At 32.9% G+C, this 27,151-nt stretch overlaps 3 protein-coding genes and 1 pseudogene across 4 annotated transcripts; 3 read left to right on the forward strand and 1 right to left on the reverse strand.

The window, feature by feature from the left end:
• Positions 1 to 234: 234 nt before the first annotated feature.
• On the reverse strand, positions 235 to 4,884 carry LOC133688308 (importin subunit alpha-9-like; annotated as a pseudogene).
• Positions 4,885 to 6,779: 1,895 nt separating this feature from the next.
• LOC133689995 (lipid phosphate phosphatase gamma) lies at positions 6,780 to 10,388 on the forward strand. 2 transcript variants are annotated; one of them, XM_062110123.1, is made up of 2 exons: positions 6,780 to 7,604; positions 9,940 to 10,388. In XM_062110123.1, exon 1 carries the CDS (start codon positions 6,914 to 6,916, stop codon positions 7,580 to 7,582), a length of 669 nt encoding a protein of 222 aa, XP_061966107.1. In that variant the 5' UTR covers positions 6,780 to 6,913; the 3' UTR covers positions 7,583 to 7,604; positions 9,940 to 10,388. The 2 variants fall into 2 exon arrangements, with proteins under 2 accessions (XP_061966107.1, XP_061966106.1); XM_062110122.1 differs by having other exon boundaries at positions 6,780 to 7,586.
• Positions 10,389 to 11,626: 1,238 nt separating this feature from the next.
• LOC133688398 (uncharacterized) lies at positions 11,627 to 15,481 on the forward strand. Its single transcript, XM_062107874.1, has 4 exons — positions 11,627 to 12,109; positions 13,231 to 13,661; positions 14,699 to 14,954; positions 15,058 to 15,481. Exons 1-4 carry the CDS (start codon positions 11,731 to 11,733, stop codon positions 15,177 to 15,179), a joined length of 1,188 nt encoding a protein of 395 aa, XP_061963858.1. The 5' UTR covers positions 11,627 to 11,730; the 3' UTR covers positions 15,180 to 15,481.
• Positions 15,482 to 19,211: 3,730 nt separating this feature from the next.
• LOC133687771 (uncharacterized) lies at positions 19,212 to 21,786 on the forward strand. The gene is made up of 2 exons (XM_062107083.1): positions 19,212 to 20,466; positions 21,175 to 21,786. The coding sequence occupies exons 1-2, from the start codon at positions 19,529 to 19,531 to the stop codon at positions 21,176 to 21,178; spliced, it is 942 nt and encodes a 313-aa protein (XP_061963067.1). The 5' UTR covers positions 19,212 to 19,528; the 3' UTR covers positions 21,179 to 21,786.
• The last annotated feature ends 5,365 nt before the right edge of the window (positions 21,787 to 27,151 follow it).

Genomic DNA, 27,151 nt, shown 5'->3' on the forward strand with positions numbered 1-27,151 from the left:
TTGAATTTCCCCATGGTAAACGACAAAATAGTAGGACCATAGTATTAGATTTGGTTTAGTTTTTGATGAGCTCTTTTTTGTTTTTTAACTTCCACTAGTCATTCTGAAGAGTAACTACATGGCAAAAGTAAATGTACAACTTCACAAGATTTTCTTCATATTATAATGCACAGCTTCAAGACATTATATTCAAAGTTACAAAATAAATATTTTGGACGACCACAACAAACTGTATAGGATAACATCCAGAGCACAATTTAAGCTTTATATAATAAACCCAAATATCAATAAATAAATAAATATCAGCAGTAATCAACAAAAGCTTTGTAAAAACTCAAATTGAAGGGTACCGGAATGAGCAATTGCAAGCTATTTGATGATGCTAATCATTGTACAAGCAATTGAAGGGCATCGCTTTTAACCAGCATACTAGTAGCAACATCCGAAAGGGCTGAGAGATACACCACTACCCATGCTACTTTATTTGTCAATTCCTTATCCCTGAATTTGACAAGTTAATGCTACTTTTATCTCGGATAAATTTTCTAAAATAATGGATAAAAAAGTTTCAAGAAATGAGATAACTATTCCCCACAGCAAAGTGAAGAAAGAGGAGAGATGGTAATATTGTCCTGTACAAAATACAAGGATGAAGCTTTAAGACAACAACTTCTCCAAGAATTCTTCCCGGGACAATAAAAGAAAAGGCAAAAAACTAATAGCAGAACCTTAAAAACAGAACCATTTTTTAGTAAGTTAACCATTGCTAATTGCAGCAAGAGAACTACAATCATGATTCTTGCATTCTTAAGTAAAGTCTAATAAGCTAATCAACAAGAAACAAAATTGATTGTTTGGTACATTCTAAGTGGCTCTTCAGAAACTAGTAAGGAAAGGAAAACTGTGAAACACGCTTCAAATAAACAAGCAATCACAGGCACCGGAATGGAAATTGTGGCATATATGATGTAAAACCTGTTCTAGGCCGGCTACATGTAAATGCCATGAAGCAAAAGGTATAATGTGCATAAGATGATTGCCAAGGAACAACACCTTACATACCGAAAATGAGTTGTGAATGATCAGCGGGATACAGGATCAACATCGAAGGCCAACAAATCTTAAAATCTAATCAACTGACTAATTTCAACTAAATGCCATTTTTCAAATGGCATAAGAACCAATATCATTTAAAGCTTTGGGACTTACTTTTTATGGCTCTGGTCATAAGGGTCAGATCTATATAGATTTAACAAGCATTAGAAGAGGGAATAGGGTTGAAAAAACAAAAAGACCAAGAATAGTGCTCAGATGGTAAACATGGGCAGCGACCTCGGCCTCCACAAGGCTTAAAGAAAAGAGCCCTAAGAGAAATTTCAGGAAAGGAAGTTCAAAAGCTTTTTATAGAGAAACCCAGATGATTAGAACTGAAAATGATTGATTGACACCACTTACGCTTTCCTTGAGTGCCAAAGAATTGCATCTAGAACCTCATCAACTCTAATGAGTTTCATTGCAGCTTTAGGATCCGGTCCCTGCATTCAAACACACTGAAGCTATGTTGTGAACGAAATTTAAACAAACACACAAGCACAAGGATGTGCATATGAATATATCACACGATGCACTTGCTGACAAATTTTTTTTGAAGTGATGCTTTCTTTAATGTTCATTATGCAATATGTGCCTGTCACCCTGAATGTGGAATACGTACTTAAATCACAAGAGTGGCTCATGTCCAATGCCTTTAATTGAAGATATTAGGAATTCAATTGATCAAGGCAGAGAAATTCAAAGTTGGTGTAGGGAAGCCTACAACTTAACAACTGATGAAGCAGAAATTGTCACGAAACTCTAATGCTGGCTATATGCAAACTCAACACAAAGTTAGTTGGTACATAGAATTTTGGGTGTCTTTGATAACCAAAATAACAGTTGGATAAATGACTGAGTGGAGTTGGGCTGTAGGTGTTGTGTTTGCTGAAAACTAATTGATAACTTAGTGCTACTTCCAGATATTAGAAAGCAACTAGATAAACTATTTAAAAAAAAGTAGACGTACCATTCAGCATCGCACTGGGATTCCTAGAAATTGCACAGTAGGAATTCTCTAGCATCACACCTAAAAAACTGTTCCATGATGCACCAGCTATTTAAGGCATCTCACCACACAAAGCACTAGATCCTCGCAAATTCTGGCTTGGAACTTATTTTCCAACAAACAAAATTAGATCCCTGCATATAGCCTCTCAAAGGAAGTTACTTGGGGATGTGCCTATGAGTTGTTGATGAGCAACTAGCATCTTGAAGGGTGTGAAGAGCGTTTAATCTTTGGGACATGGTTCTAATTTTACGATAGCATCATAAGCCAAATGTGTGCACACAAATGCAGAAGCTGATCATCACTGCCCAGGCAGCTGTTCTCACAGTTGAACCCTTGTATGGCAGCATCATTCTTGCAAGAGGTGGTAAGGCTCCTTGAGATAGCAAAACACTTCTCAACTCTTCTCCTACAGCAGCAAAATTTTCCAATGCCTGTCACACTGTGCAGCCACAGGAAAGGAACTCTTTTCTACACGGAAATGCAACTATAAATGCCAAAACTAAAGTATCATGTTGATCCACTAGAGTTTCAAGCAACTATCTGATAAAACAAGGAAAGAAACTTACACACATACCCATGAATTACTAGGCTATAATTTTCAGAATTATTAAATTTCAAGAAACAAATGTTTTAATTATTGAAATTAAAGTGGCATTTCATTATCACTCGGATTAACCTTATATTGTTGTCCCAGTATGGGTTCACATCACTGAAACCAACGTGTACTTATATCATAAAGTATTGAGACAAGAAGGCGAAAAAATAATTTCTTGACACTAAAAAGGATACACCAACCATCACAAACCTCCAAGATGTGTAATAAGCAGTGGTAATGCAGGCAGTAATGCTTTTGTTTCTTCTGATTTTCCTGCTGCGATGTTTGTAAGGCTCCGTGCTGCCTCAAGTAACTGCAAATAAGATAGGAATCAGTGTTTGAATTTACATCCTTATTAGAAGCCATGTGCTTTTCAATTTGTTAATAGGCCAGGTAGGCAACATAATACTTTCTCCGACAAGCACTGAGCATTCATTCGTCATACATTGCAATTTAAGAAAGAAAAATGTAACTGCCGATAGATTATGAGAACCTAATATGGATAGAGATCTCCCCCCAAAACAGACCCCTTTTAACTGAGGAGAATAACTCTTTTTAATAATTTAATAGAGCTAAACAATAGCAGGTATGAGAATAGTTCATCAAATTACAGGAACTGCCAAAACAACAACAACAACTTTGTACCTGTTCATCTGGAGAGCCAAATGAGAGACATTGCACAAGCAAGGCAATTGCTCCAGCTTTAAGAGCAGCATCAACAGGAGGGAATTCTGATTTAGACAGCAAACACCTCAGCTCCCGAAGGGCACCAACTAGCTTCTGCATTGCACCTTTTTCCCTCAAGGTTCAAGCATAAAGATGGTTCAAACAAATTCCAAAAGAACTTAGAGGTAAAAAACCCTAAAACAGAATTAAGCATAAAAAAATTTCAATGGCATACATGTTCATGAAAAGGACTGATATGGGCTGAAAACAGAAGACAGATAGTGCTCAGATACATGTCTCTCAACGCCAGAACCGTTATGAAGTTCTATATATACATTCCTTAGGATAACATTCATGCTAAGATCACTAACATTAAGCAAATGTTCTTCAAATATTTTCCTGATCCTTAAAGATACATATCCATATGAAAACTCAGCTCCTAATAATAACAGTTTACCTGCATTGAGCTTATCAAATTCTAAATTCAGTTCCAATAATGTCCGTCATTACTACTCTCAACCTATCTAACGATTTTATTGGTCATACTTCAATTAACCACATTTCTCATCTCCTCTTGACATGCAAAACAAGCTTCTAATTTAACTTGAGCAGCCATGAATTGAAAGATACCAGTCTGCAGATACGACACAGAGCAGTCTATTAATTAAATTACATCCCAAAGGAAATTGATACACATGACTCGAGACAACCTTGACGATTAGCACAGTACTCATTAGCATATTCATGATAACAACAATATTAAAATAGCTAAAGGTATTGGGAGCAATTGAGCTGTGTGAAAAAATTATAAGAAATTACCCAACGTGCGCGGGGAATTTGTTTTCATTTCATGAACATTCTCCTAAAATCCCTAGTTTTCTTTTAATCGTCTTAAGCTAAGTATAGATATGCTGCACGAATTAGCACCTTCATAACAAGAAATTAATGTTATCTTTGCTCTTTATAAATCATCATGTCCTTTTCAATAGGAATGTCATCGCCACTGGGCCCCAATCTACAAAGACGTTAGCACGAACCAACAATTCTCTCCTTTCCTTACCCACCGCCACCGCATTTTGCCGGCTCCTATTCGCCGCAACATTCCCAACTACCCACAGCAAAAATAAATGAGCATTCAATGATATATATAAATCCTTGTGCTGAGTCAAAGTAACAATATGTTTAGTTGAAATGATTCTATGAATTTCTTCAAAAAAAAATCTCGGCAACCAAACAGAACGGTGGAACTGATTTAAGAAAACGGTAAAAGTAGTTTATGAGGGAAGAAAAGAAGGGAGAGACAAACCTGAAGACTTGATAGGATCTCTTTGGTGAGGTGTTAGTCCATCTTCAGCCACTATTTTCGTTTATTTTTCAGTGAGGTTTTTGAATGTGAAGAGAGAAAAAGAAATGATGAGACAGCATAAACAAACCCCTTCACAAATTGCAGCGATTTTATGGTAAATATACTAGAACAACTGGGATATTCACAAGTTCATTCCGTGACGACATAAGGGACAGATGCAGTGAAAAAATAAATTTGTTTGATTAAAAGATAAAAAAAAATATCAAAAAAAATTGTTTTTATAATGATTTTAAATGAATTTTTATTTTAAAAAAATAAAAGGTACAGATAATATATGTTTTTAGAGATAACATTCATTATTTTTTATTTATAAAATATTTTTATAAAAAACTTTCAATTCTAAAATTATTTAATTAAAATATATAAAAATAAAAATTATTATTATTATTATTATTTTAAAACCCAACTCGAGATCGATTCGGGATAAAACTCGGATAACATACTAGGGTTAGTGTAAGAATAAAAAAAGTTATTATAATAGTTTAAAAACTTGATTTGAGAGTCGATCCGAGACAAGACTCGAGTCACAAATAGGATTGATCATTGACCTGAGTTAAGGATAAAAATAGTTATTATCATAATTTTAAACCTCAACTTGAGAATCGATCCAAGATAAGGCTCGGGTTACATGTTAAGAGAATTAACCCGAGATGACCCAAATCAACATAAAATAAAGGTTCAAGTTATCGGTCGGGAGGGTTATCTCAACTGACCAAGAAATTTTATTTGTATTTTTATTTTTAAAAAATAAATGGTTTTTGACTCATGTTTTATCCCAAGTTGATCTAGGTTTTTGACTAAATCAGATCGAGTCAATCATTCCTCTAATTTATTTTTAAACTCAAATCAATTTGGGTTTCGGATCAACCCGTCAAGTCATTTCAAGTTTCATAACTTGGATTATTATAATATTATTAATTTAAACTGACCTAAAAAAAATATCAAATTATTTTTTTTTAGATTTGCAAGTCCAATAACAATATATATTAAGAGTAATATATAATTTTTTATATTTTATTATGTCTTATTTATCATAACCAAATAATATATATAAATAGTTACATTATATTATATATCACTATAAAACATAATTTTATCCCAATTTCATTCTTTGTATTGTCTCTTTTGTTTCTATTTTTTATGTTGAAATTGTAAATAAATATTATAATACACATTAATAAACAATTTGTACAAGAAACAACTGCCTCTTAATGGTAAAATAATTGCACAACTAACTATATTAAATAGGAATTACTCTTACCTAATTTTCAATAGCATGATAAAAAGAGGAGATTGAAAGGAATCCCTGGAAATGTCTGACTTTGACATCAAATTCCTTGCAAAATAAATTCCGAAAAGGTAGAATAAAAATAAGTACGATGATCAAGTAGTCAAAGCATCCAATAAAAAAATATTTATTCTTTTACTTTATCAAATTCGTTTTTTTATGACTAGACAATCAAACATGAATTTCTCATTTTTCTCTAACAAAACAATTCGATTAATATTAGTGTTGATTATTTTCAGTTTAGTTTTTATTTTAAAAAATAATTAAATTAAAATTTTTTAAAAAATTAAAATTAGTTTAAACTGATGGTTTTAGTTTGGTTTATTTTTTGAACAAAAACTGGTTCAAATCAGTTTGATTTAGGTTTTAGTTTTCAGTTTAACTCGGTTTTTCCAGTTTAACTCGGTTTTTTCTGGTTTTTTTCAGTTTAGATTTGATTCAGTTTGATTTTTTCAGTTTTAGATTTATAATACCGTTTAGTACATGAGAAATCAAGTTTAAAATGATTATAGTTTAATACATATTTATATTTAAATATAGTTGTAAATTCTACTAGGATATATTTATGTAATCCTAATGAGAATGGATGTGGTTATTTTTAAAAATATTTTTTATTTAAAAATATATTAAAATAATATAAAAAAATAAAAATAATTAATTTTAAAATAAAATATAATTTTAAACTTTTTAAAATATTTTTAAAATAGAAAAAGAGCTTTTATGAGATTTGGTTTTTTGGCAAGTTCAACTAAACTACTCGCACGTGTCTCCACTTTCCTGGTTACTCCGCCATTGATCTTTCCTGCCTCTTAAAAGCTCTCAACGTGCTCCACACATCCCCTGAAAACCAAACGCCAAAGACAAAGAACAAATCTCTCTCAACTCTCCAAAAAAATGCCCAATCCGCCACTTAAAGCTGTGACTCTCACCCACGTACGCTACCATAAAGGTGACCGATTAGGCCATTTCCTAGCCTGGGTTTCACTAGTTCCTGTCTTCATAAGCCTAGGCGGTTTCTTCACTCACTTCGTATTCCGCCGTGAACTCCATTGCATGTTCTTCGCTTTAGGCCTTATTATTTCCCAATTCATCAACGAAATCATCAAATCGTCTGTCCAACAAGCCCGACCTGAAACCTGTGCACTTCTTGAGATGTGTGATTCTCATGGCTGGCCTTCTAGTCATTCTCAGTACATGTTCTTTTTCGCTGTTTATTTTACTTTATTGACAGTTGAAGGAATTGGGTTGTCTCAGGTTAAGAATAAATGGGCTGTTAATTTTTGTCCATGGTCATTAGCTGTTTTGACCATGTTTTCGAGAGTTTATTTAGGGTATCATACGGTTGCCCAGGTTTTTGCTGGGGCTGCTTTAGGGGTTTTTCTTGGGGCGTGCTGGTTTTGGGTTGTGAATAACGTAATTTATGAATATTTTCCGGTGATTGAGGAGAGTAAGTTTGGAAGGATGTTTTATGTGAAGGATACTTCGCATATTAAGAATGTTTTGAAGTTTGAGTATGATAATGCAAGAGCTGCTAGAAAGAATATGGCTGACAAGGCTAATTGATCAGGTAATTTCGCTCTTGTGGGTAAGTGTGATTTGATCTTGATTTGCCCCTCTCTATTTTTTATTTTCTGGATCTTTTGTTCATTGTTTAAATTCTGAATTTTTTCTTTTTATGTCATTCGTGCATACTGTTTATGTTTAATTAAGAACATTGATTCGTGAGTTTGGTTGAGATTCTTGATTAGATCAAAAACATCAGTTTATGTCTTTGCTGATGATAAGTTGCGATTGAGATTGCACTGTTTTACTGTGGACAATTGTGCTATTAGAAGATCTATGAACTTGGCATTAGAGAAAGTAACACTTGTTGAAGGTTTGTTTACAGGAACAACACAAAAGGCAAGGGAAATTGTAGACAGTAAAACATGAAAAAATGAAATTAAAGGGGCTTTAGCTCTGGCAAATCTGTCTGTTTTAAGATTTTATAACCTGAAGAGAATGTTCATGATGTCACGTTAATCTAGTTCACAACAGCTGTACTTTTATTCTTGAAAAACAATTAAAAGGTTAGTGCACTGTTTTATTTGAATTCCTTTATATATGCAAGTTTCACAGAGGAAATTGTTTGTATCGAATATTCTGTTTTGCTTCTTTACAAAAATGCAAAACAGTAGAATTAACAAATAGCAAGTGATTCCTATCTAAGGAGATGTCCAAATGACTAGGAAAGCTGTTATCTCCAAATGATTAATTAGAATTCAGGAAAAAAAAAAAATTAGACTACGGGAGCAAACTAGAAAGACACAGCTCTATACAATGTTCATGCGAGAAACATTAGTGAAATACAGTATGACTATGTAAGACAACATTTTTTCACTACAGCATGTTCTATCCATCATGCTTCACCGTATTGTTGATGACCCTTCCAACTATTGAGAGTTAAACTTGTTGGCAGTTTTGTGTAATTTTTCATGTGTAAGAATTCCACACCCTTTCTTATTGACCACCATTTTTGTGATGCTGGATCTTAATGCTAGAAGATGCAATCCTTCTCATCCTTGGTTATCTGTCTTGAAAAACTGACATGGTCCATGTTTTTCTATCCTGCATTTTAGCTTTTTTATCAGGTCCACCTTCCTTGTCACCCACCTGATTATCTCTTTTCACTGTGATAAAATTGGCACTACTTCTACTCATTGGCTTAATTGATCCATTAGTTAATCTCTTTGTAGAAGTCGATCCATTTTAATCCATTTATATTTATTTATCCCTCAAATCTCTTCTTCTTTTCAGTGGAAGGTACAAGTTCATCTAGGATAGTCCCATCCCATATGTTTGATCTCTCAATGAGAAAGCTCGGGTTTGTAAGCTATGCAATAGAAAAATCTATTCTCTTCTCTTAGAAGAATAAAATGCTATAAAAAAATTAAATGATTTTTATCCTTCCCATAGTTTTTACTGAAGGAATTTTTCTTTTCTTCCTTTGCTTATTTCTTGCCCCCCTCTTCAACTGTAAGCTTTTGTTGTGGCCTTAGAGGAAGCTGAGTTTCTTCGGTGTCAAATTCCTACTTTTGCAGGTATTTGTAATGATGAAGTGCCCTTTAGAAGAGAAGGTAGTTGTAGACTATAGTTAAGCAGGGCATGAAACCATGACTTGTATTTTTCCTTGTTTGTTTAGAACTTGTATTGCTTTCTTTTATTTTCAAGTTTCCTAGTCAATTTAGGTTATTTTTTTAGTTTTATTTAAAGAGTTGTAAACTTTTTAGAGAAGCAGACTACTTGAACAAAAATATTCAGTAATAAAATTATGAATTAAGGTTCTATGTGATAACTATATTCAGCTTCAGTTATATATTTCTAGCTTGCTTTGTGTTTCTGTCTGCGTCATACGGTGTCAAACAATTAAGTTGTAGCATGCTCATAGATTTGTTGAACAGGCTTTCAGGCCAATTATGAGATGACAAGATGGGAATTATTAAAATGATTTTTAGTGTTTGAATCACTAACTAGTTTGCTTATAGGGTATGGAAACGAAGGATGTTTAGCTGAATGTTGGATAACAAGACAGTAAGAAATAAAATGATATTTCACATGGTTGAATCATTAAGAAACAGCATGCTCTTCGGGTAGTTGAAATATGGATGTGAACCTGAATGTGTGATAACTTGCATGGTGAACTACGATGATTACTAAACCTTTGGCTTGTAATCAAGCTCCTGCGGTGCTGTGAAATGGACACTGTACCAAGTTATCATAAATACTAGATCAAAGCTGGAACTGTGCTTCGGAGGTGTTGTTTGCGTTTGTCTTGCTTGTAAACTGCACAGAAAAGATCTAACATTGACTTATTCAACTCTGGTTGCAATTTCTGATCCCATGCCTTTCAATGAAAATGCCTTTATTGCTCCATTTTGCAGGTTGGTAGCTCCAAAGATGCATTCAGGATTGTGTTTTTGCTTGCATGGATGACACTATTAAGCAAGTGCAGTTTTTCTTTGAAGCAATCTATTTGGGAGCCCACAAGGGAAGCCAACTAGAAGGACTAGCACTAAGTTTAAATTGTTTTCTATCAGCAAGGATGAGCATCTCTGTCTACTGTAGCTCCACTGAAAGGAGTTACCGTTGAAAAAAGTGCATCTTTATACTTGATTTTCAGTAACTTACTGCTTTGTGATGTCCTTAAAGAAGTTTTATTACAGGATAGTAGTTTTTTCCCCTTTTATACGATGTTTTAGGATGCTTGCTAAACATCTGGATGCTTTCATTACATCATGTTCTTGTGGTTAGAAGATGCCCCTCTGTTGGTGTAGCCAGAATAAACCTTTTGTTGATGCTGTGATGAATAATGTTTTCTTATTTTCACCAATTATTTTCCACCTGTCATCCATATTGGTGGTGTGAAATCTAAAGTTGGTTTACATGTTTTCTTCAATTGGACTGCAGGGTTTTTCTTCCATGACTTTAAGATACCATGAATTCGGGTAAAGTTTAATTTACTTTTCGTGCGAAGTGCAAGCATTTTTCTTTGCCCTTTCACCGTGTTTTGAATTTATTTAGCTTTAATTTTTCTTTTGTTTTTTTAATCGTTTAAAAATAAAATTTTTTTAAAATATTTTTTTAATATATTTTTATTCTAAAACACATGGATTAACAAATGACTTCGCTGGGGAACTGATAGTTTATTTCTAAAAGTTTTAAAAAATATTTAGTTTAAATTAATTTTTTTATTTTTTAATTTAATATGTTGATATTAAAAATAAATTTAAAAAAATAATAAAAAAATATTATTTACATGTGTTTCTAAATAAAAAGAAAAATAATTATTATAATATCAAACACACATTTAATTTTTAGATTTGGAGTGAGTAGAGAGAAAGCCTAACCTATCTTTCATAGTTTTTTTTATTAAAAGACTATTTATTTTTATATTTTAAAAAAATTAAAAAAAATTTCTTTGCTTAATTGTTTTTAATATTTTTAAATCGTTTTAATGTGCTAATTTAAAAATTAATTATAAAAAATATTGTAAAAATAATTATCATCTCTTAAAACAATATCAACATCACAAGAATTATGAAATAAAATTGAAATGATGAGGGAATGCATAATCAAAATAGAGAGGAATTGATCAGATCATTTAATTTAAAAGAATTAGTCAAAAGTAGTAGAAGTTATGTTTAAAATATATATTTTTTAATAATATATCAAAATAATATATTTTTTATTTTATAAAATTTATTTTTAATATTAATATATAAAAAATCTAATTTAATTTTTATTTTTAAAAAATAACAAAATAACAATAATTTAACAATAATCCAAACATGTACATAATCATCATTTATAAGAAGAAAACCAACGATAGCTAGGCATTGGCATATAAAGAAAAGAATCTCTACGATATAATAATTACTTTATCCGGGCATAAATATCTGGCATCCCATGGATTTAATATCTTACAATGGGTAGAGCTCGTAGAGAATAAGAGCCTAATTATTTAATTTCTAAATTAGAAATTGAATTTACTGAAACAAGCGGGAAGCATGTGAAGCGATGTGTGACCAACCCAAACTGCTCTCCGCCACCTAACATCGCCTCTCCTCTCTTATTCTTAATTGCCCGCCCGCCGGCCCGCCCACTCTAATTAGTATTATTCAGTTAATTACCTCTCCATCTCTTTCCCTATTTTTGATCTCCGGCATTCAGTAATGTGGAATCTTCTATTAACCGCAGCCATAGCAGGATCCACTGGTTTTATAGCCAAACACGTCTTTACTAACCATCATTCACCATCTGAAAAATGCGAGCAAGAGGAAAACCTCCAAGAATCTCCTGCTTTTGACTCTCCGCTGGTGACAAAAGAATGTCACGGATACGAGAGTAATTGTGATCAGGAAGGAATTTTTAGGTTTTCGAGTTCTGCTTCTGGTTCCAGAGGAAAGAATAAAAAAAAATCGTGTTTGAAGGAGAAATCAGGGGTTTCGTGTCGTAGATTGAAGTTTGCGACTGAAAATGTGAAGAGATCTGGTGGTTTGAAAGGGACTAGTGGAAGAAAGTCGTGTGCTTGCTTGAAGAAGAAAAGAACTGGTAACTTCAGGACTGTCAATTGTGGATTTCTTTTTAATGCTGTTTTGTCTGTTTAGGTGATAGAGGGATGAAAAATGAACAGAATAAATGAAAGCCTGGTGTTTATTCAAGGAGCAGTTGTCCCATCGTGTTGAATTTAGGGTTTTGTTAACCAAAGATAGGGTTTTTACTACAAATTTAATTAATTGAATTAAAGAAAGTAATGGATAGAGCTGGGTTTTTGAACAACAACATTTTTTTTTTTTGCATTGCATTGCATTAGATTATGCTTTGTTAAATAGAAATTGCAAGGATGGTTATCTAATAATTCAAGAATAAAGAGATTCTTGACTTCTAAGAGTACAAGGGTGATTAGGAACGCATCTTTTTTTAAAAGGAAATGTGATTGAAGATGGGGTCTGTTGTCTTGTAAAGACACTGATGGGCTATTCTAATTTAAATGTATAAAGAAATGTGTCATTCTTTTTAATTATTTAACAAAAAGTTCAATTCACTTGTTAAATCATGTTAAAGTTCCTTATTAAAATGTAAAAGAAATGGTTGATATGTTGATGAAAAGAAAATTGCAGCAATGTTGGGCCATTGATTTTGGACATCATGAGGAAAATTTATTCTCAATCGAATATATCTTGCCTACCGCAAGAGCATAACTATACTTTAAGGATTATAATAATGAAATGTATCTGGCTTGCCTTGGTGCTCGCTTAATCAGCATCAGGACTCCTAAACTTACCTTTTGCTCGGGTACTTGAAGAGCATTTTATATGAAGGTGAACCACAAATCCATCAATCATTGTTCACGGCTGTATTGTCTGCTCTCTATGGAACTTGGCATATCAATAGCATCTGTATTGTGATGTAATATCATCTAGTTAGTAGTAGATGGTTTAAAGTTGGTTTTAATGGCATATATTTTTCATAAATAGACAACAAATGGCTGTAAATCATTCTATGTTCTCCAAGAATTTTCCCTATATTTTAGTGGACTTGCATCAGTGCTAATTTTGTTGGTTCACATTATATGAAAGTAATTTTCTTTTTACAATTCTGTGTTTGAATTTGTTCTGAATAGTTGTGGAACAATGATGGTGACATGATTATTTACGTTGTTCTATATGCAGAAAGCTCTTTGTTTGGTCGGGGACTTGGTGTTGGAATCATGTACATGATGTCTGCTGGGAAAGCTGAGATCAGTAAGCTGAGCACTGCCATGGATGAGACGTCAAAAACCATTCATGAATTAAGAACTGAACTCTATAAAAGAAAATCTACCCAGCTTGCTACAAGCTCAGAAAATATTAGTACTGAGCAAATGCAACTAGTGGTTAATAGAATAAGCATGGTGGATAGAGCCCCCAATGATATGAAATTGTGTGGGCTTACTATGGCTGATGATGTTGAATGCCCGAGCAGTGTTCTTACTGAAGAGCCAGAGCCAGCGGTGCTTGAAATGGATCAACTGGAAGCAGAGTTTGAGTCTGAACTGCAAAAACTTCCCTGGTCCAGCACTGAAACTTCTGGCCATGAAATAACAAGGCTAAATCTTGGCAAGGTGAGTCATTCAAGTACCTCTGCGATCCTTTCTGTAAATTTACTTAATGCTTGAAAGTGTGCTTCGGTAGCTCTCTGAACCTACATTGGAGACTCAAGATGGATTTTTTTTTATTATTATTTTTTTGTAAATTTCAAACAGCCTTTTGCCAATTCTTTAATTTATGTATTTCACCCAAACTTTTATAGGCCATTAGCATAATATAATTCCTTTCAATGCTTGGTCTACCATATTTCATTTTAATCCTGGTTGACAAATAAGAGATTATAGAATGAAAATGAGAATCAATTATTACGTATGCTTCCAGTAATGCTTGCTAAAACTGAAATTGACTTGTTACTATGAAATGCTAGAGTTACATTTATGATATCCTTTACTTGGAGCTTGTACATTACTAATTAAAGTTGCAGCAGAAGTCCAGTGTTTTTCGTTCTTTTGTCTACCTTCTGTTCTCTATCATGTCATGTTTTTTAAATCATTCTTGCTGGGCACTGGGTTGTGCTATCATTAGAAATGTCTAGTTATTAAATTTCTAGTGGAAAATTTATCCATATGGTAGTGGATTCTGGACGAGCGTTTCATGCTAGTACCACCTAGTCATATGCAGCAATAGTTGGGTAAACAGTTTGCAAACTGATAGTAAGACAATACAACCTCAGTTCATGCAAAAGTTACAGGTATCTGATGTAGGACCAGGTGAGAAGAATTAGGTTGGAGAGAAGGGGGGAAGAGGATGGAAATAGAGGAAGTGAAAGGAGAGAAACCTGAAGAATTGGAGAGGACAAGTGAACTAGAATTCAGTAATCAATATTCATTCATCTACACTCAAAACAGAATTAATTTCAAGAACAAATCTTATTTCAGATGAAATCCCTGCCGAGGATATCATACAATTAATTAAGGAATTCACGATCCTTGGCTGGTTCTCCATCATGTAACAACCATGGTACTTTCAGTCTTAGTAGTCAGAAAATGTGCTGTGATCGGGCCTTAAGGTAAGAAGAATTGCCTCTTTTAATGGAAAAGCTGTTGTGCAGGCTGAGGTTTCATCTGAAGGATTTTGTGAACTGGAGGGGGCGGATGATGTTTCTTACCAACGCGACGGGGTATTGCCATCTGAATTGGATAACAAACTTTGCCATTTGCTTATTGAACAACAAGAAAACCAAATCACGGGGCTGGAATCCGAATTACATTTAGCACAATCCCAACTCCATGAGAAGGAAGCTGAACTTCAAGCATTGAAGGACTGTGTAAGACGCCTGACTGAATTCTCTCTGTCAACTATATCAGGCAAGTTTTTTATTTAGTCTGATTATTTACCCCTGTTATTTATCATGGCATTGTTATGTGAAATTCAAAGCTACTCCCTCTGAAGCTTTGCATTGTTCCTCAGATGATGAAGTTGAGGTACAACCTGAGCTAGGATGCAACACTGAGTGGGATAAAAATAGCCAGGTGGGATCCGAGTCAAGAAAATCAGTGGTTGGGATGAAAAGACCTATTGACACCGCGTAGTGTGGTTGGTATTTAATACGATACTTTATCTGTATGTGGGTAAGAAGGTAAATTAGTAGCAGTCATAGGATGCCGTCTGATTTAGTGCTATGGGTGGGTCAACATTAATCGAACTTAGGGTTCTCCATGCATGCGCATCCCCCACCTCTGTATCTAGCTTGAGCAGCCCTCCAATGTTTGTATTGGTCTAGTATCGGACTGCAGAAACATGTGGTAGGATTTTATTTTTTTTTACTTGCAGTCTGCATGATTGTTTATTTATTTATGTTTCTTCTATCGTGATATCTTTAATTTTATGTCTACTGTCTAGAAATCAACCCCTTTCACTAATAATAAAAATGATTCCCGATTGACTTTTGCTAGCCTGCCAGCTTGTTGGGCAAAGCTCCTTTTTTTTTTCTCTCCAGAAAGGAACCTGAAACTTCAGTTGACCTTTTGTTCTCTTCTCGGGAAAGATCATTGCTCATAAGTCTATTTGACATTGCTGAATTACTTCACTACACTTAAAGCTCCTGTTCTTATTTGGGTGCTCTGAGGATAAAATTGGAAAAGTATAAGGCTATAGATAAATTCACGGTACGATGGTGGTTGCTTGTGCAGAGACATTATAGATTGGTGGAGCCATGGTGGGGTGCGGACAGGATTTCCCTTTGCTGATCCTAAGAAGATGGGGAGATGACCCCATTTTACATTTGCGACCTGTGAATTTTCATTTTCCCTACATGATGATAAAAAGCATCTCACTTGTCACCGTGGCCACTTTCTTTATTGAAATGGTTGTAGGCGAAACATGGAGAGCACTGACAGGTTGGAAGGCCCTAAGATTTCAAAAGTCTCAAACCTAGACAGACAGACGATTCCAAGATAAGATGATTACGAAAACCGAAGAAACAAATTTCACTAAAATCATCGACAAGAAGAGTGCCGACCATGTCTTTTCTTAAGAGTAATATGAATAGCAATATTGTGCAAAAGACAGTGCCAGTCCTCAATCTTAATTTAGCAAAATCAGGTTTCAAATCCCTGCTGTGATTTCCAGCCCCCTCCCTTGGGTTTGAGAGAGAGAGTACCCTCCTCGGTGGAATGCGGCAACCTATCCTCTTTAGAGTTTAAGAGGGAGTGTTTTATCCGCTGGAACAACCCGTTATCAAACAACGGCGGGGGGTACGGTCTGAAAAGAAGTTCGACAATCTAGCGATGTAGCATTTGCTGAGGCATGTTAGGCCTAGTCACAAAGACCTCACCGTCAATCAACCTGATGGGTTATATAAGTGGAAAAAAAAAGAAGTAAATCAACATCGTTTTATATATATATATATATATTAAAAAAAAATCAGAAGTTGATAGGGGCAAGTGATAATGAATAATTATTTTCGTGTTTTAAAAATATTTTAAAAAATTTATTTTTTTATTTTAAATTAATATTTTAATGTTTTCATATCATTTTAATATATTAATGTTAAAAGTAATTTTTTAAAATAAAAAATATATCATTTTAATATATTTTCAAGTAAAAGTACTATAAAATACCATTGGACATTAAAAATCACCATAACATAACAGTGAAGTAGAGGAGAATCACATGGAGCATTTATTCCATCGAAAAAAAATATATTTAAGGCATAATCACAAACAATTTCCTTATAAGAAATAAGTAGCTATAAGAGATTTATTTGATCAAGTTTTACGCATAAGCAAGAATGGTGGTTGAGCGAATTGGTAGAGGATGAATCAATAATCCAGGAGGCTGACGGCTTGAGGCTAGAATCATTCGTAGCCACCATGTCCTCTTTGAATGCCACTCCTAGTTGATTAAAGTGATAAAAGATAATAAATAAATGAAGTAATTAATTTAACGTCTCCTATATTATATTATATTATATTATATTGAAGATACATCAATCACAGTCCAATCATGGAGATACTTTGAGTTTGAGTGACTTGAGTGGACTACTATAGAACACAGTCCCCTCCTTTCCTGACTCACTCGCTCCACCTTCGTTTGAAGAATCCCAACAAGAGAACTTAACTAATATTTTTCAAATAAAATACAATTTAAAAAAAATAAAAACTACATCAATGTCAAATGAACACTGAAACCACTTATATTTAAGGATAAACTAAGTAATTACCATATAAAATAAAAGGAAATAATAAATTAAAATCAAAGAATTTTTTTTTGGTGAGATAATATTTTTTTTTTTTGATGTTACGGTTCTAAACCGCAATATCAATTATACTTTTTTTTAGTAAGGATAAATATATTAATCGTTTTATAATAGTCAGTTAAACCGATCGATCAATTTTGAAAAATAGAAATTGGCTACTATGTAAGTAATAAATTTTTGATATTTTAATTTGAGTCTATTTTTTAATCTACGAATTGAAAAATAATATATATTTTAACTCATAAAACATATTTAAAAGAAAAGGTTTATAAAATCATAATTTTTATGTGAATTGGTCAACCAGTTCATACAAATAGATCAACTGGCTAACTGGTTGAGCTATATGATTGGTAGTGAGGCTACCACTCCATCTAATGTTTGACAGTGTGGTTGCGGCTGCTTTTCAAATAACTTTTCATGCCGAAATACATACCAATGATGTTTTTTTATTTTTTTAAATCATTTTTGATATCGGCACATCAAAACGATCCAAAATATACAAACCATATTAAATTTTAGCAAAACAAAATTGAATTTTTTGAGAACGCGGTGCGAACGGTTTCTAAATCTAAGAAAAAGATATATTTTATGAGATTTATTATTTACTTTATTATTAAGCAAACAGTTTCTAAATCTAAGAAAAAGATATATTTTATGAGATTTATTATTTACTTTATTATTAAGCAAACGGTTTCTAAATCTAACAAAAAGATATATTTTATGAGATTTATTATTTACTTTATTATTAAAAAAACAAATCAGATTCTAATCATTTAGAAATTTTAACTAAATTGTACTACCCCAACTCTAATTAATAAAATTCATAGCAAATTCTCAAAAATTAACGTAAAAGCAAACTTCACTAAAATTAAATATAAATCATGATACAAAATATAATGGATATTTTCATGATCAATTACATTAAATCAAACCCAAATTCATAGCAAATTTAAATCATTCAAAGAAAATATCAAATTCATCAGGTTATCAATAATTCAATGTAATGTGTATGAAATCAATCATGTTCATGCTCTATTGTATGAAATCATCAAACAAGGTTAATTATATTATTAGTCCAACAATTCATATAAAATCTTTAATTTGACAACTTATCAAAAATTAAACGCAATATATAATTAATTTAAATTATTTTATGTTCAACTATGTCAAATTAACCCTAAGTGATGGCATTATAAGCTACTTTATCATTAATTTAACAAACCTTAAATTCATTATAAACCTTAAAATTAACCTAAAAAATTATTTCATTTCAATCAAACCAAATACAAATTCATAGCAATATAATATGTTTATCTTTATTGTAAGAATAGAAAAATGATTAGGTATTTGCCGGCGGAAACGGCAATAACAGCTACAATAATGATAATGATGAATTTTTAATAGAAAAACATCAAAGGATATCTAGAAACTAAAATGTGTTCTAAGTTTTTGGATATATAAATGAGTTTAAATTTCGTAATATATTAAGTTGTTGCATTTTAGAAACATAAAAATCATATTTTTAAAGTGTGAAAACATAAAATATAATATTTCACTCAATCTTTTACCATTAATTTAATATACTGTGATAATTTGTATTTTTTTAAACCGTCGTATTTACCCTTACTAATTTCCACATCCAACGGTTATCATCACGGAACCACCCTTGTAAGTCCTAAGATGCACATGGCATTGTGCAAAGTGCTTTTAATTGGAGCGATAATAAATTAATTAAATGAATGCTTTAATAAAAGAGCAATAACTAGTGACTGGCCGTCCTCGAAGGCCACAACCTTACACACATCCTCGAGATAGAAAAATCTTACAGACAGATACCACCACCCAACCCATCCGTGCAGAGATAAAATAAAAATAAATACGCGAAAACCCCTCGACACAAAAACTAATTAAAAAAGAAAAAAACCAAAGAGAAACTCCAACAAGGTGAGCGCTGAGTACCACCACCACATCTTCTCTTCTCTTCTCTTCTCATTTCTCAGCTTCAGCCACCAATCCAGCTCAATAACTCTCTCAACATATCTTCTTCCCTACCTCAAAAAAAAAAAAAAAAAAAAAAAAAACAAAACAAAAAAAGGACAAAAAACCAGACAAACCCCAGGGACTCTCAAACTAGACAAAATTAAACACAACACACACAAAGAGTGAGTTTTGTTTAAAAACATGAAGCTGTCTGCCAAACCCATATCGAGTCCGGGTCGGACAGAGAAGTACTACCCACCACCATTGATGAGGTTCTTGAGAACCAATGTTGGTAGCAGAAGTAGAGGAAGGTCACGTTCAAGCCCGATGTTTGTTAGAAAGAAGAATATAGCGATTGAAACTCAAGAACCTTCCTCTCCAAAAGTCACCTGCATGGGTCAAGTCCGGGTCAGGAGGTCCAAACAAGCCAATACTCAACCTGGAAAACCCAAAAAACGCCGGTGCAAATGGATCCAGAAAACCCTACTTTGTCACCACCATTTCAATAGGAGAAGACTCAAACTCAAGTCTTTTAGACCTTCTTGGCCCAAATGGGTACATTTCTTTCGTGTTGGTATTGAGAGAAAAAACAAAATTGTTGAGGACTGTAGTTCCTCGAAGGTTGAACCAAAGATTGGTGTCAGAAGTGAAGATTTTGAGCAAGAAAGGGAGGAAGAAGAAATGGAACCCAAAGTTTATGTCTCAACAGAAAACACACCACCAAGGAATGCTTTGTTGTTGACTAGATGCAGATCTGCACCGTACAGATCTTCTTCTTTAGCTGGTAGATTTTGGGGGTCACCTTCGGAGAGCGAAGAAACAGGCCAGAAACAGCGTGGTACACCGCAAGAAAACGGAGAAAATGAAAGTCCCACATCGAAAAGAGAGTCTGTTTCTCAAGAGCCCGATCAAGAATCAAGTTTGGATCCAGAAACTGAAGTAAAGATTAGTCATTTCAAAGAATCTGAAGGCTCAATTACTTCAATCAGGGAGAGAAATGCAAATTCTGCAAATATTGAAGAGTCAAAAACAGAGAAGGTTTCCACTGTACGGCCCTTGGTACTTACAAGATGTAAATCCGAACCAGCAAGAACCGGAGAGAAGCTTGATGTAGAGATGGTTTTCTGGAAGAAGAGAAGGTTGGGTTTCGCATAATTAATTGTTGATTACTAGCACTTCATTAACTATTTTAATTACCACTTTTGTTTATTTTTTATTGGCAACTGAACTGAATAGTAGACTAGCAGTATAGTTTCCAAAGTATAATCATGATATTTTTTATTCGGGTGGTTTTTATTATAATTCATACATCTGGGGTTGTACGAGAGAATCTCTACTAGCTCTTTGGTAATATAAAAAGGTAGACAACGAAGAAAAATATGTAGCTGCTTGCTTCGCCCTATATATTCTCTGCCATTGATTATGGTCAGATGATAAAGAAAAGAACCTCCTGCTACCTTTTATGTTTCTTTTATTATTATATATTTCGTGGAGCTGTTTTCTTTGTTTTTTTATGCTTTTGATTTTATGGGGATTTGTTTCTCTTAATTTCTCCAACTGATAATCCGTGTATCCAATAAAGTAAAGATTTAAACCAGTCAAAGCGCTCTTGGATACTCTGACCAGCTTTTCGATTGGATGCGTAGTTTATTGCATCTTCATGAGATTGATCACCTTTCTTTTAGCAGTAAACTTGCACAACTTTTTCTTGCGTTTAAATCATATTATTTAAATGGTGAATAAACTTCACCAGCTAATCCTTCCAAATATCTGTGAGAACTGTGAAGGGAACCGTGATTATGTTCGTTAATGTGAAAGCTACTGAGCCATCATTCATTTCTTACCAGGTAAGAAACGTAGGGGATGAGATTTCTGGTTAGACCGAACTGCTGCATGGTTGTCCGAATTAGAAGAAAATAGGAATGGATGTGAGGGGTTGTCCCAACGAACGCACGAAATGATCATGCCTATCCATTTTGTGGATTGTTATCATGATGGAGATGGACTGATTGGATTGTCCTCGCTTATCAAATCATCGTGAAAAGGCTCAAAACCGGGGAGGCCAAAACTGAACAAAAAAGGAAGAAAGAAGTTGAGCTAGAAGATTTTTTCTTGGTCGAGAAGGGCAAAACCAAGGAGGACAACCTTGGGCTTAAAACCGGTCCTATAGAGGAAAAGTTGAGCTAAAAAACGAGCCCAACAACAGCCAACACCAAGAAGAAACAATGCCCAAAACGAGCCCAATATAAGAGGAGAAGAAAAAAGGCAGCTAGATCCTTTTTATTTTTCTCCTGTTTTGGAAAACTCTCCCGAGTACATAGACATGGCAAACAAAATGATGTTTAAGCATACTAATCGCCTCTGGATACTTAATCTTACAAGTTATCAGTGTGATGCTTGCCTAAACATTGTTTTACGTGTTAGCAAGGTGAATACTTCACGACCAAATCATTTTACTAGTTAGTTGTGCAATTGTATATAATAAAGTTAATTATTCTACATGATTACCCTATGTTCCCAACCCAGCACTCTATAGTGCAAGTTCGTGTGATCTAGCTCGAATAAATAATCATGGTCATTAAATATATAACATAACATATATTCGCACACAACTACTTAAAAAAAACATGTTTTAAGATTAACTCTCTTGCAAACACGTAAGAGAGAGAAAGGGAGCTCATATTCACTCCATCAACTTGTCGTTGTATGCTCCTTGCAAACACACACACACAACCTTATAAGTTCTCCTTCACTCTAATAGTGTTAACTTAAGCATTGAAGAGTTTTTTAAGCCTATCAAAGGACATGTTTTGTAGGTGCTTGTAAGGTATGGGTTCAATAACTCGAACTCCAAAGCATATATTTGAAGAAGTCTTCCAAAGCCTATTAAATTGTTGTTTAAAGGTCTAAATTCATTGGAAGTTTTTCTAACTTCGTTAACGACACTGTTTGTGGGGACAAGAATATAAGTAAATTAATTCCCTTTTTTTTGAATATTTTTAGAGTTTTTTTCATAGTTGACAACCTTAAAATGCTAGGACATGGAAGAGTGATTAAACTCCCCACTATAGGTATATTTTCTCCTTCATTTCTTCACAAAATAGCCTATCAAATGAAAGTGCACTGAGACTATTGTAGTCATAAAAGAATAGCTTAAAGCCTTGCCTCTCCCACAACAAATTATCCATTCATTAGCTCTATTTATTGTACCATCGAGTATCTGCAAGCAACTTTAATTTCTTGATGTGGTAGGGAAAGACAACGTATAAAAGAGCAAATAAGAATGTCACCACTTTTAAACTCCTCCTAAAAGCCGTTCTCATCACCATAAAAAATGTTCTCAAATAGGATTCTAGATCTCTAAAAGTCTAAAAATAAATCATCAATAAGTCACATCCATAGATTGACCCTTATCATTGCCATCGCTTCTTCTTAGAATTCTATTTCCTAATATGAGGTAAGTCTGTGGTTATACAAACTATAAAAAATGAATGAATCCACCTCTAGATGGAAGGTTCTCCAATTTGTAAAAGAGTATTGAATACCTGTATTTCTAGGAATTTAATCTTTATTAAGATGTTTCTAGATAACCATAATTGACTTACAAACCCAAAAGAACATTTACAAAATATATAATGAAGTTTGAAGCTCATCATACGAGACATTAATGCCATTTCTAAAATCCTCCAACCAAGTTCCACGAGTCCATACATGCATGATATCATAGTTTGGACCCTTACTCCATCTTTACCTTTAACAATCTCTATGCGAAGCTTGTGGATCATTTTAGCACAAACATAGTAGCTAAAAAGAGCTTGATTGAGCTCTTTACCATTACTTAATAAGAAAGTGAGAGCATCAAAGTATATTTGAAAAGGTTAAACAAGAAAATGTTCAAGGTGAAAGTTTTGCTTGAACCCATCATTACCAAGACCTTGATTAATAGGGGTACACAACTGTTATAACCTATATTTACCCCTAAAATGCTTTTCTAAGATAGCCATTTTTTTTAAAAAGGAAGCAAAAAATAAGAAAATCCAAAATTATATATTTTTAAATCAAGTTGGTCAAAATCTCTAATGTTTTAATGGGACATGACTTATTTTTCATTGTTTGAAAAGCACACTAAGAGTGCAATTGAAGAGAAATTAGTTGTAATTAAAGAAATTAAAGGACCAAGGACCAAAGTGTTGAATTAACATAGTTTCAAGAGGTCATATTAATTAAATCATGGCGTTAAATGCATAATCTTTTTTTCATATATCTTTATAGTTGATTTTCACTTTTATTGAAAAGTTCAGAAAATTAAGGACCATTTTGAAAATTTTAAAAAACAAAATGGTATATTGGATCGTGACTAAGGACTCAATTGAAAAGCTTTCCTTGATTTGGTCTTGTTTTCATCTCAGATTGTATAATTACAATTTTGAAAGGTTTAAAACTAAAAACGTGTTGATATTCGGGGGCTAACTTGAACTTTGACTGTACAAAACACTGTCGTTTCAAGATGTTGGTATAAATACCAAGCATCCCTTTTATCTTATTCTTCAAAGGCCAAAAACCTAAAACCTTAGCTAGCCTAGTCATTTTCTTGACCAATTCCTTATCAACCACTGCCATTTTTTACAATCGTATTGTTGATTTGTCCAAATTTAAGTGTCGGTTTCTCATAATCTTGGCATCGTTTGCCGTGGTTGGCCTTTCCCTAAATAGGTACGAGTCTTGTGTTTCCCCTTTTATTTTTCTTAATGATTTAATCGCTAAATCCTAAGAGAGAGCATTTTACACTCTTATACTACAACCTGACTATCATGGGTTTGTTTGTATACATTCAACTATGTAGATTTAATGGTTCTAATCCTAGGGTTTAGGTTTTTTTCCTTTCTTATATAAATAACGACTTAAAGTTTTAACAATAAAGAAGAGGAATATATTAATAATGGAGAGGTAGAATAGTAATCAAGGGATGTTATACACATAAAGAAGAAAATCAAAGGGAGATATGTGGTTTTGGTTCTTGATCTTTCTGTTTTTTTTTTTAATTTCTGGGTAGTGAATAAAAGATAGAGTTTTTGAGAGTGAAGGAGACTAAACCACTACCATTTAGAAGGCTCACCTTACAGCCAGTCCAACTAGATCATGGATGTACCATCTAGGTATACCCTTTTATTCATACTTTTGCATATTTAAGTTTCCATATGCCCACTGCTTTTCATATGTTTAAATGTGTGGCCTTGCATTTTTGGAATGATGTTAATATCTTTTTAAGTGTAATCCTGTGTTATTTCCTTGTATCTTGGCTTGTAAAATGCTTAAAGTTATTTGCTTAAATCACCATAGATTTGTTATTGACTATATATGGCCATATAGGACTTTAGTGTAATTTCTATAGGAGGTTGAAATGTTGTGAGTGTTTTTTTGAATGTTTCTGGTTATAAGGGTACCACTAATGTTAGATATGTTTAAAACTTTTGGTATAATTTCCTGAACTCTTAAAGAAGTGGCTTAAAACTGATGGTTTTAATGTTTCATTACTTATGAGCATCAGTGGATGCTTGGTACTTATTTGACCTAAAATCTATGATCTTGATCATGTTTTATTAAGATTCTTAGTTTAATTATTAAAACATGTCTATTTTGATACATTGTGTTTATATCTAGAAGGCCTATATATTATTGTGGCTAAATCTTGTGCATGATGCGACATGTTGATGTGGTTGTATTGCTAAAATACTTTATCATTGTTGAATTTAGTACTCAAGTTTAGTTATTTCTAAAAATATTTGTGTTCAAATTGTATTATAGTTGAAACCTACATCAAATTTTCATCTTGTGTTTGACATTTTCTTGATTATATATTGCATTGTCATAGTCAATTACATCATGTTTTGATTTTGATCTTGAAATTGCCAAGGTAATAAGTGTTGCTCCCTTTGGTCTTCAATTAAAAAAAACTCAAAACCAATCATACATGCATTTCTTAGGCCTTAAATCAAGTTTGCAAAGCCCATTAGGTTTTGGCCTACATTGAAAGGTCTAGGCTGATATTCCAATCATTTTTTTAAAAAACCATCATTTCCTTTTAAAATTGTGTTAAAATTAAGATTTTCTTTTGTTATCTACTCTTAGTATTTAGGGTAGATAAACTTATAACAAGCTATTAACTTGGATATTAACGAGGAGTAACACTTCATTCCCTTTGCTTTCAAACTAAAAAATGAGTCTTTAAAACTTCAAAACCTTTAGGTATAATATTCATCAATGACAAATTTATGTCAATTTAGGGTATTAATTTCTTCAATTGGGGTAAAAAAAATTAAAAATTAGAATTAAGTTGTCCACTTATAGTCTTTGTACATACACAAGTTTTACCAACCAATATGCATAATCGTTTCCATAAAAAAAGTGAGCTAGATGTTGATGATCCTTTATTTTGAAAATTATAACTAGTAGTTTCCATTCTACTTAAATTTTAAGCAAACTTTATATATGATAACTAATCTCTGATACCAATTATTGTTCAAAAATTAATGCAACTTAACACCTAAAAGGGATGTATTAGGTGTGTCACTAAATTGAAAAATTAAAACAAATTACTTCAAGTAAATGCAATAACCAACCATATAATTAAAGTACTTAAAGTAAAGAGTTATGGAAGAGAATCTACAAACTTATTCTTAAAGTCGTTTGACAATCTTACATCCACACCTCAAGTATCAAACCGTACTTAAGTATTGTATTCCTTCACTAACCCAAGTTCATGAGTATAATTGCCACTTGATAAATCCATACCGAGATTTTGCACCACTTAAATAAATCTCTTCTTCAAGATTTTTCTGTTGGTGAATTCACCTCACCAATACCAAGGGTTTTTTCCTAACTCTTAAAGGTTTACAATAGTGTTTTGTTTTCATAACAAAACTTTCTTAATAGAGAGAATAATACAATTGAAGTTCTAAAATCTCTATAACTCATTAGATAGCATTTATAGGATTTAAAGGTGTTTAAGTGTATGGGAATGATATTGAATATTCTTTGTGCTACAATATGAAGGTTTAATAACATAAATTAGAGTATAATAAGTGATTGACTATTTTATATTAATTTTACTCTTAAAATAGCTTACATATCATATATGTTCGGATTCTTTTGCTAATTTTGCAATTAGACAAGTTATGTGCGCGCGCGCGCGCGTGTTTCTAAAAGAAACTAACCATTTATAGCCATTATTGTTCCTTTAACAGCTAAAACATTCCACCAGTTTGGATTGGTCAAGCCAATCAATCGACTAGTTCCTGCAGAATTCCTAAGTGTTCATCACTGATGAATAAGTGGTCGTCCAACTTATTTGGTAACCTCAAATAATCGATCGATTCATGCAGAATTCTAGAATGCATGCATAATGAAGTGTGCAAATTTATTTTAATTATGCTATTAAGTAGGACATAAAGATTACATTTAAGCACTAAAATGAATATTTATTCTAAATTTTCACTTTACTTCCATCTTAGACTTCATAATTGATTTCTTTATGGAACTCATTATGCTTATCAATGTGTTCTTACTTCTTTCTATAAAACTTGCTTAAAACTTATTCTCAACCAAACATATTATTAGTCTATTATACATTTTATTATTATCATAAAAATATTTTAAAACATGAATGTGTAACTCTAAAGGTCAATGGGTTTGACTTAAAAAAATTTTAAGATGATATCTTTTTTTTTCTTTAATATTGAAATAATAACATATTAGATTGATCCAACTTTCAAAACTTAACCCGCTAAACCCATAACCCTTTTCAAGGGCTCTATTAAGTTTGAT

This window comes from Populus nigra, chromosome 3 (genome assembly GCF_951802175.1).
Source record: "Populus nigra chromosome 3, ddPopNigr1.1, whole genome shotgun sequence".
NCBI classification, from domain to species: domain Eukaryota; kingdom Viridiplantae; phylum Streptophyta; class Magnoliopsida; order Malpighiales; family Salicaceae; genus Populus; species Populus nigra.

Bases quoted from the DNA above. Each gene is read 5' to 3' on its own strand.
- LOC133689995 (XM_062110123.1), top strand. From the start codon at position 6,914: ATGCCCAATCCGCCACTTAAAGCTGTGACTCTCACCCACGTACGCTAC.
- LOC133688398 (XM_062107874.1), top strand. From the start codon at position 11,731: ATGTGGAATCTTCTATTAACCGCAGCCATAGCAGGATCCACTGGTTTT. The intron at 12,110-13,230 runs GTAACTTCAGGA...TTCTATATGCAG, and splicing joins CTTGAAGAAGAAAAGAACTG to AAAGCTCTTTGTTTGGTCGG. The intron at 13,662-14,698 runs GTGAGTCATTCA...GCTGTTGTGCAG, and splicing joins CAAGGCTAAATCTTGGCAAG to GCTGAGGTTTCATCTGAAGG.
- LOC133687771 (XM_062107083.1), top strand. From the start codon at position 19,529: ATGAAGCTGTCTGCCAAACCCATATCGAGTCCGGGTCGGACAGAGAAG.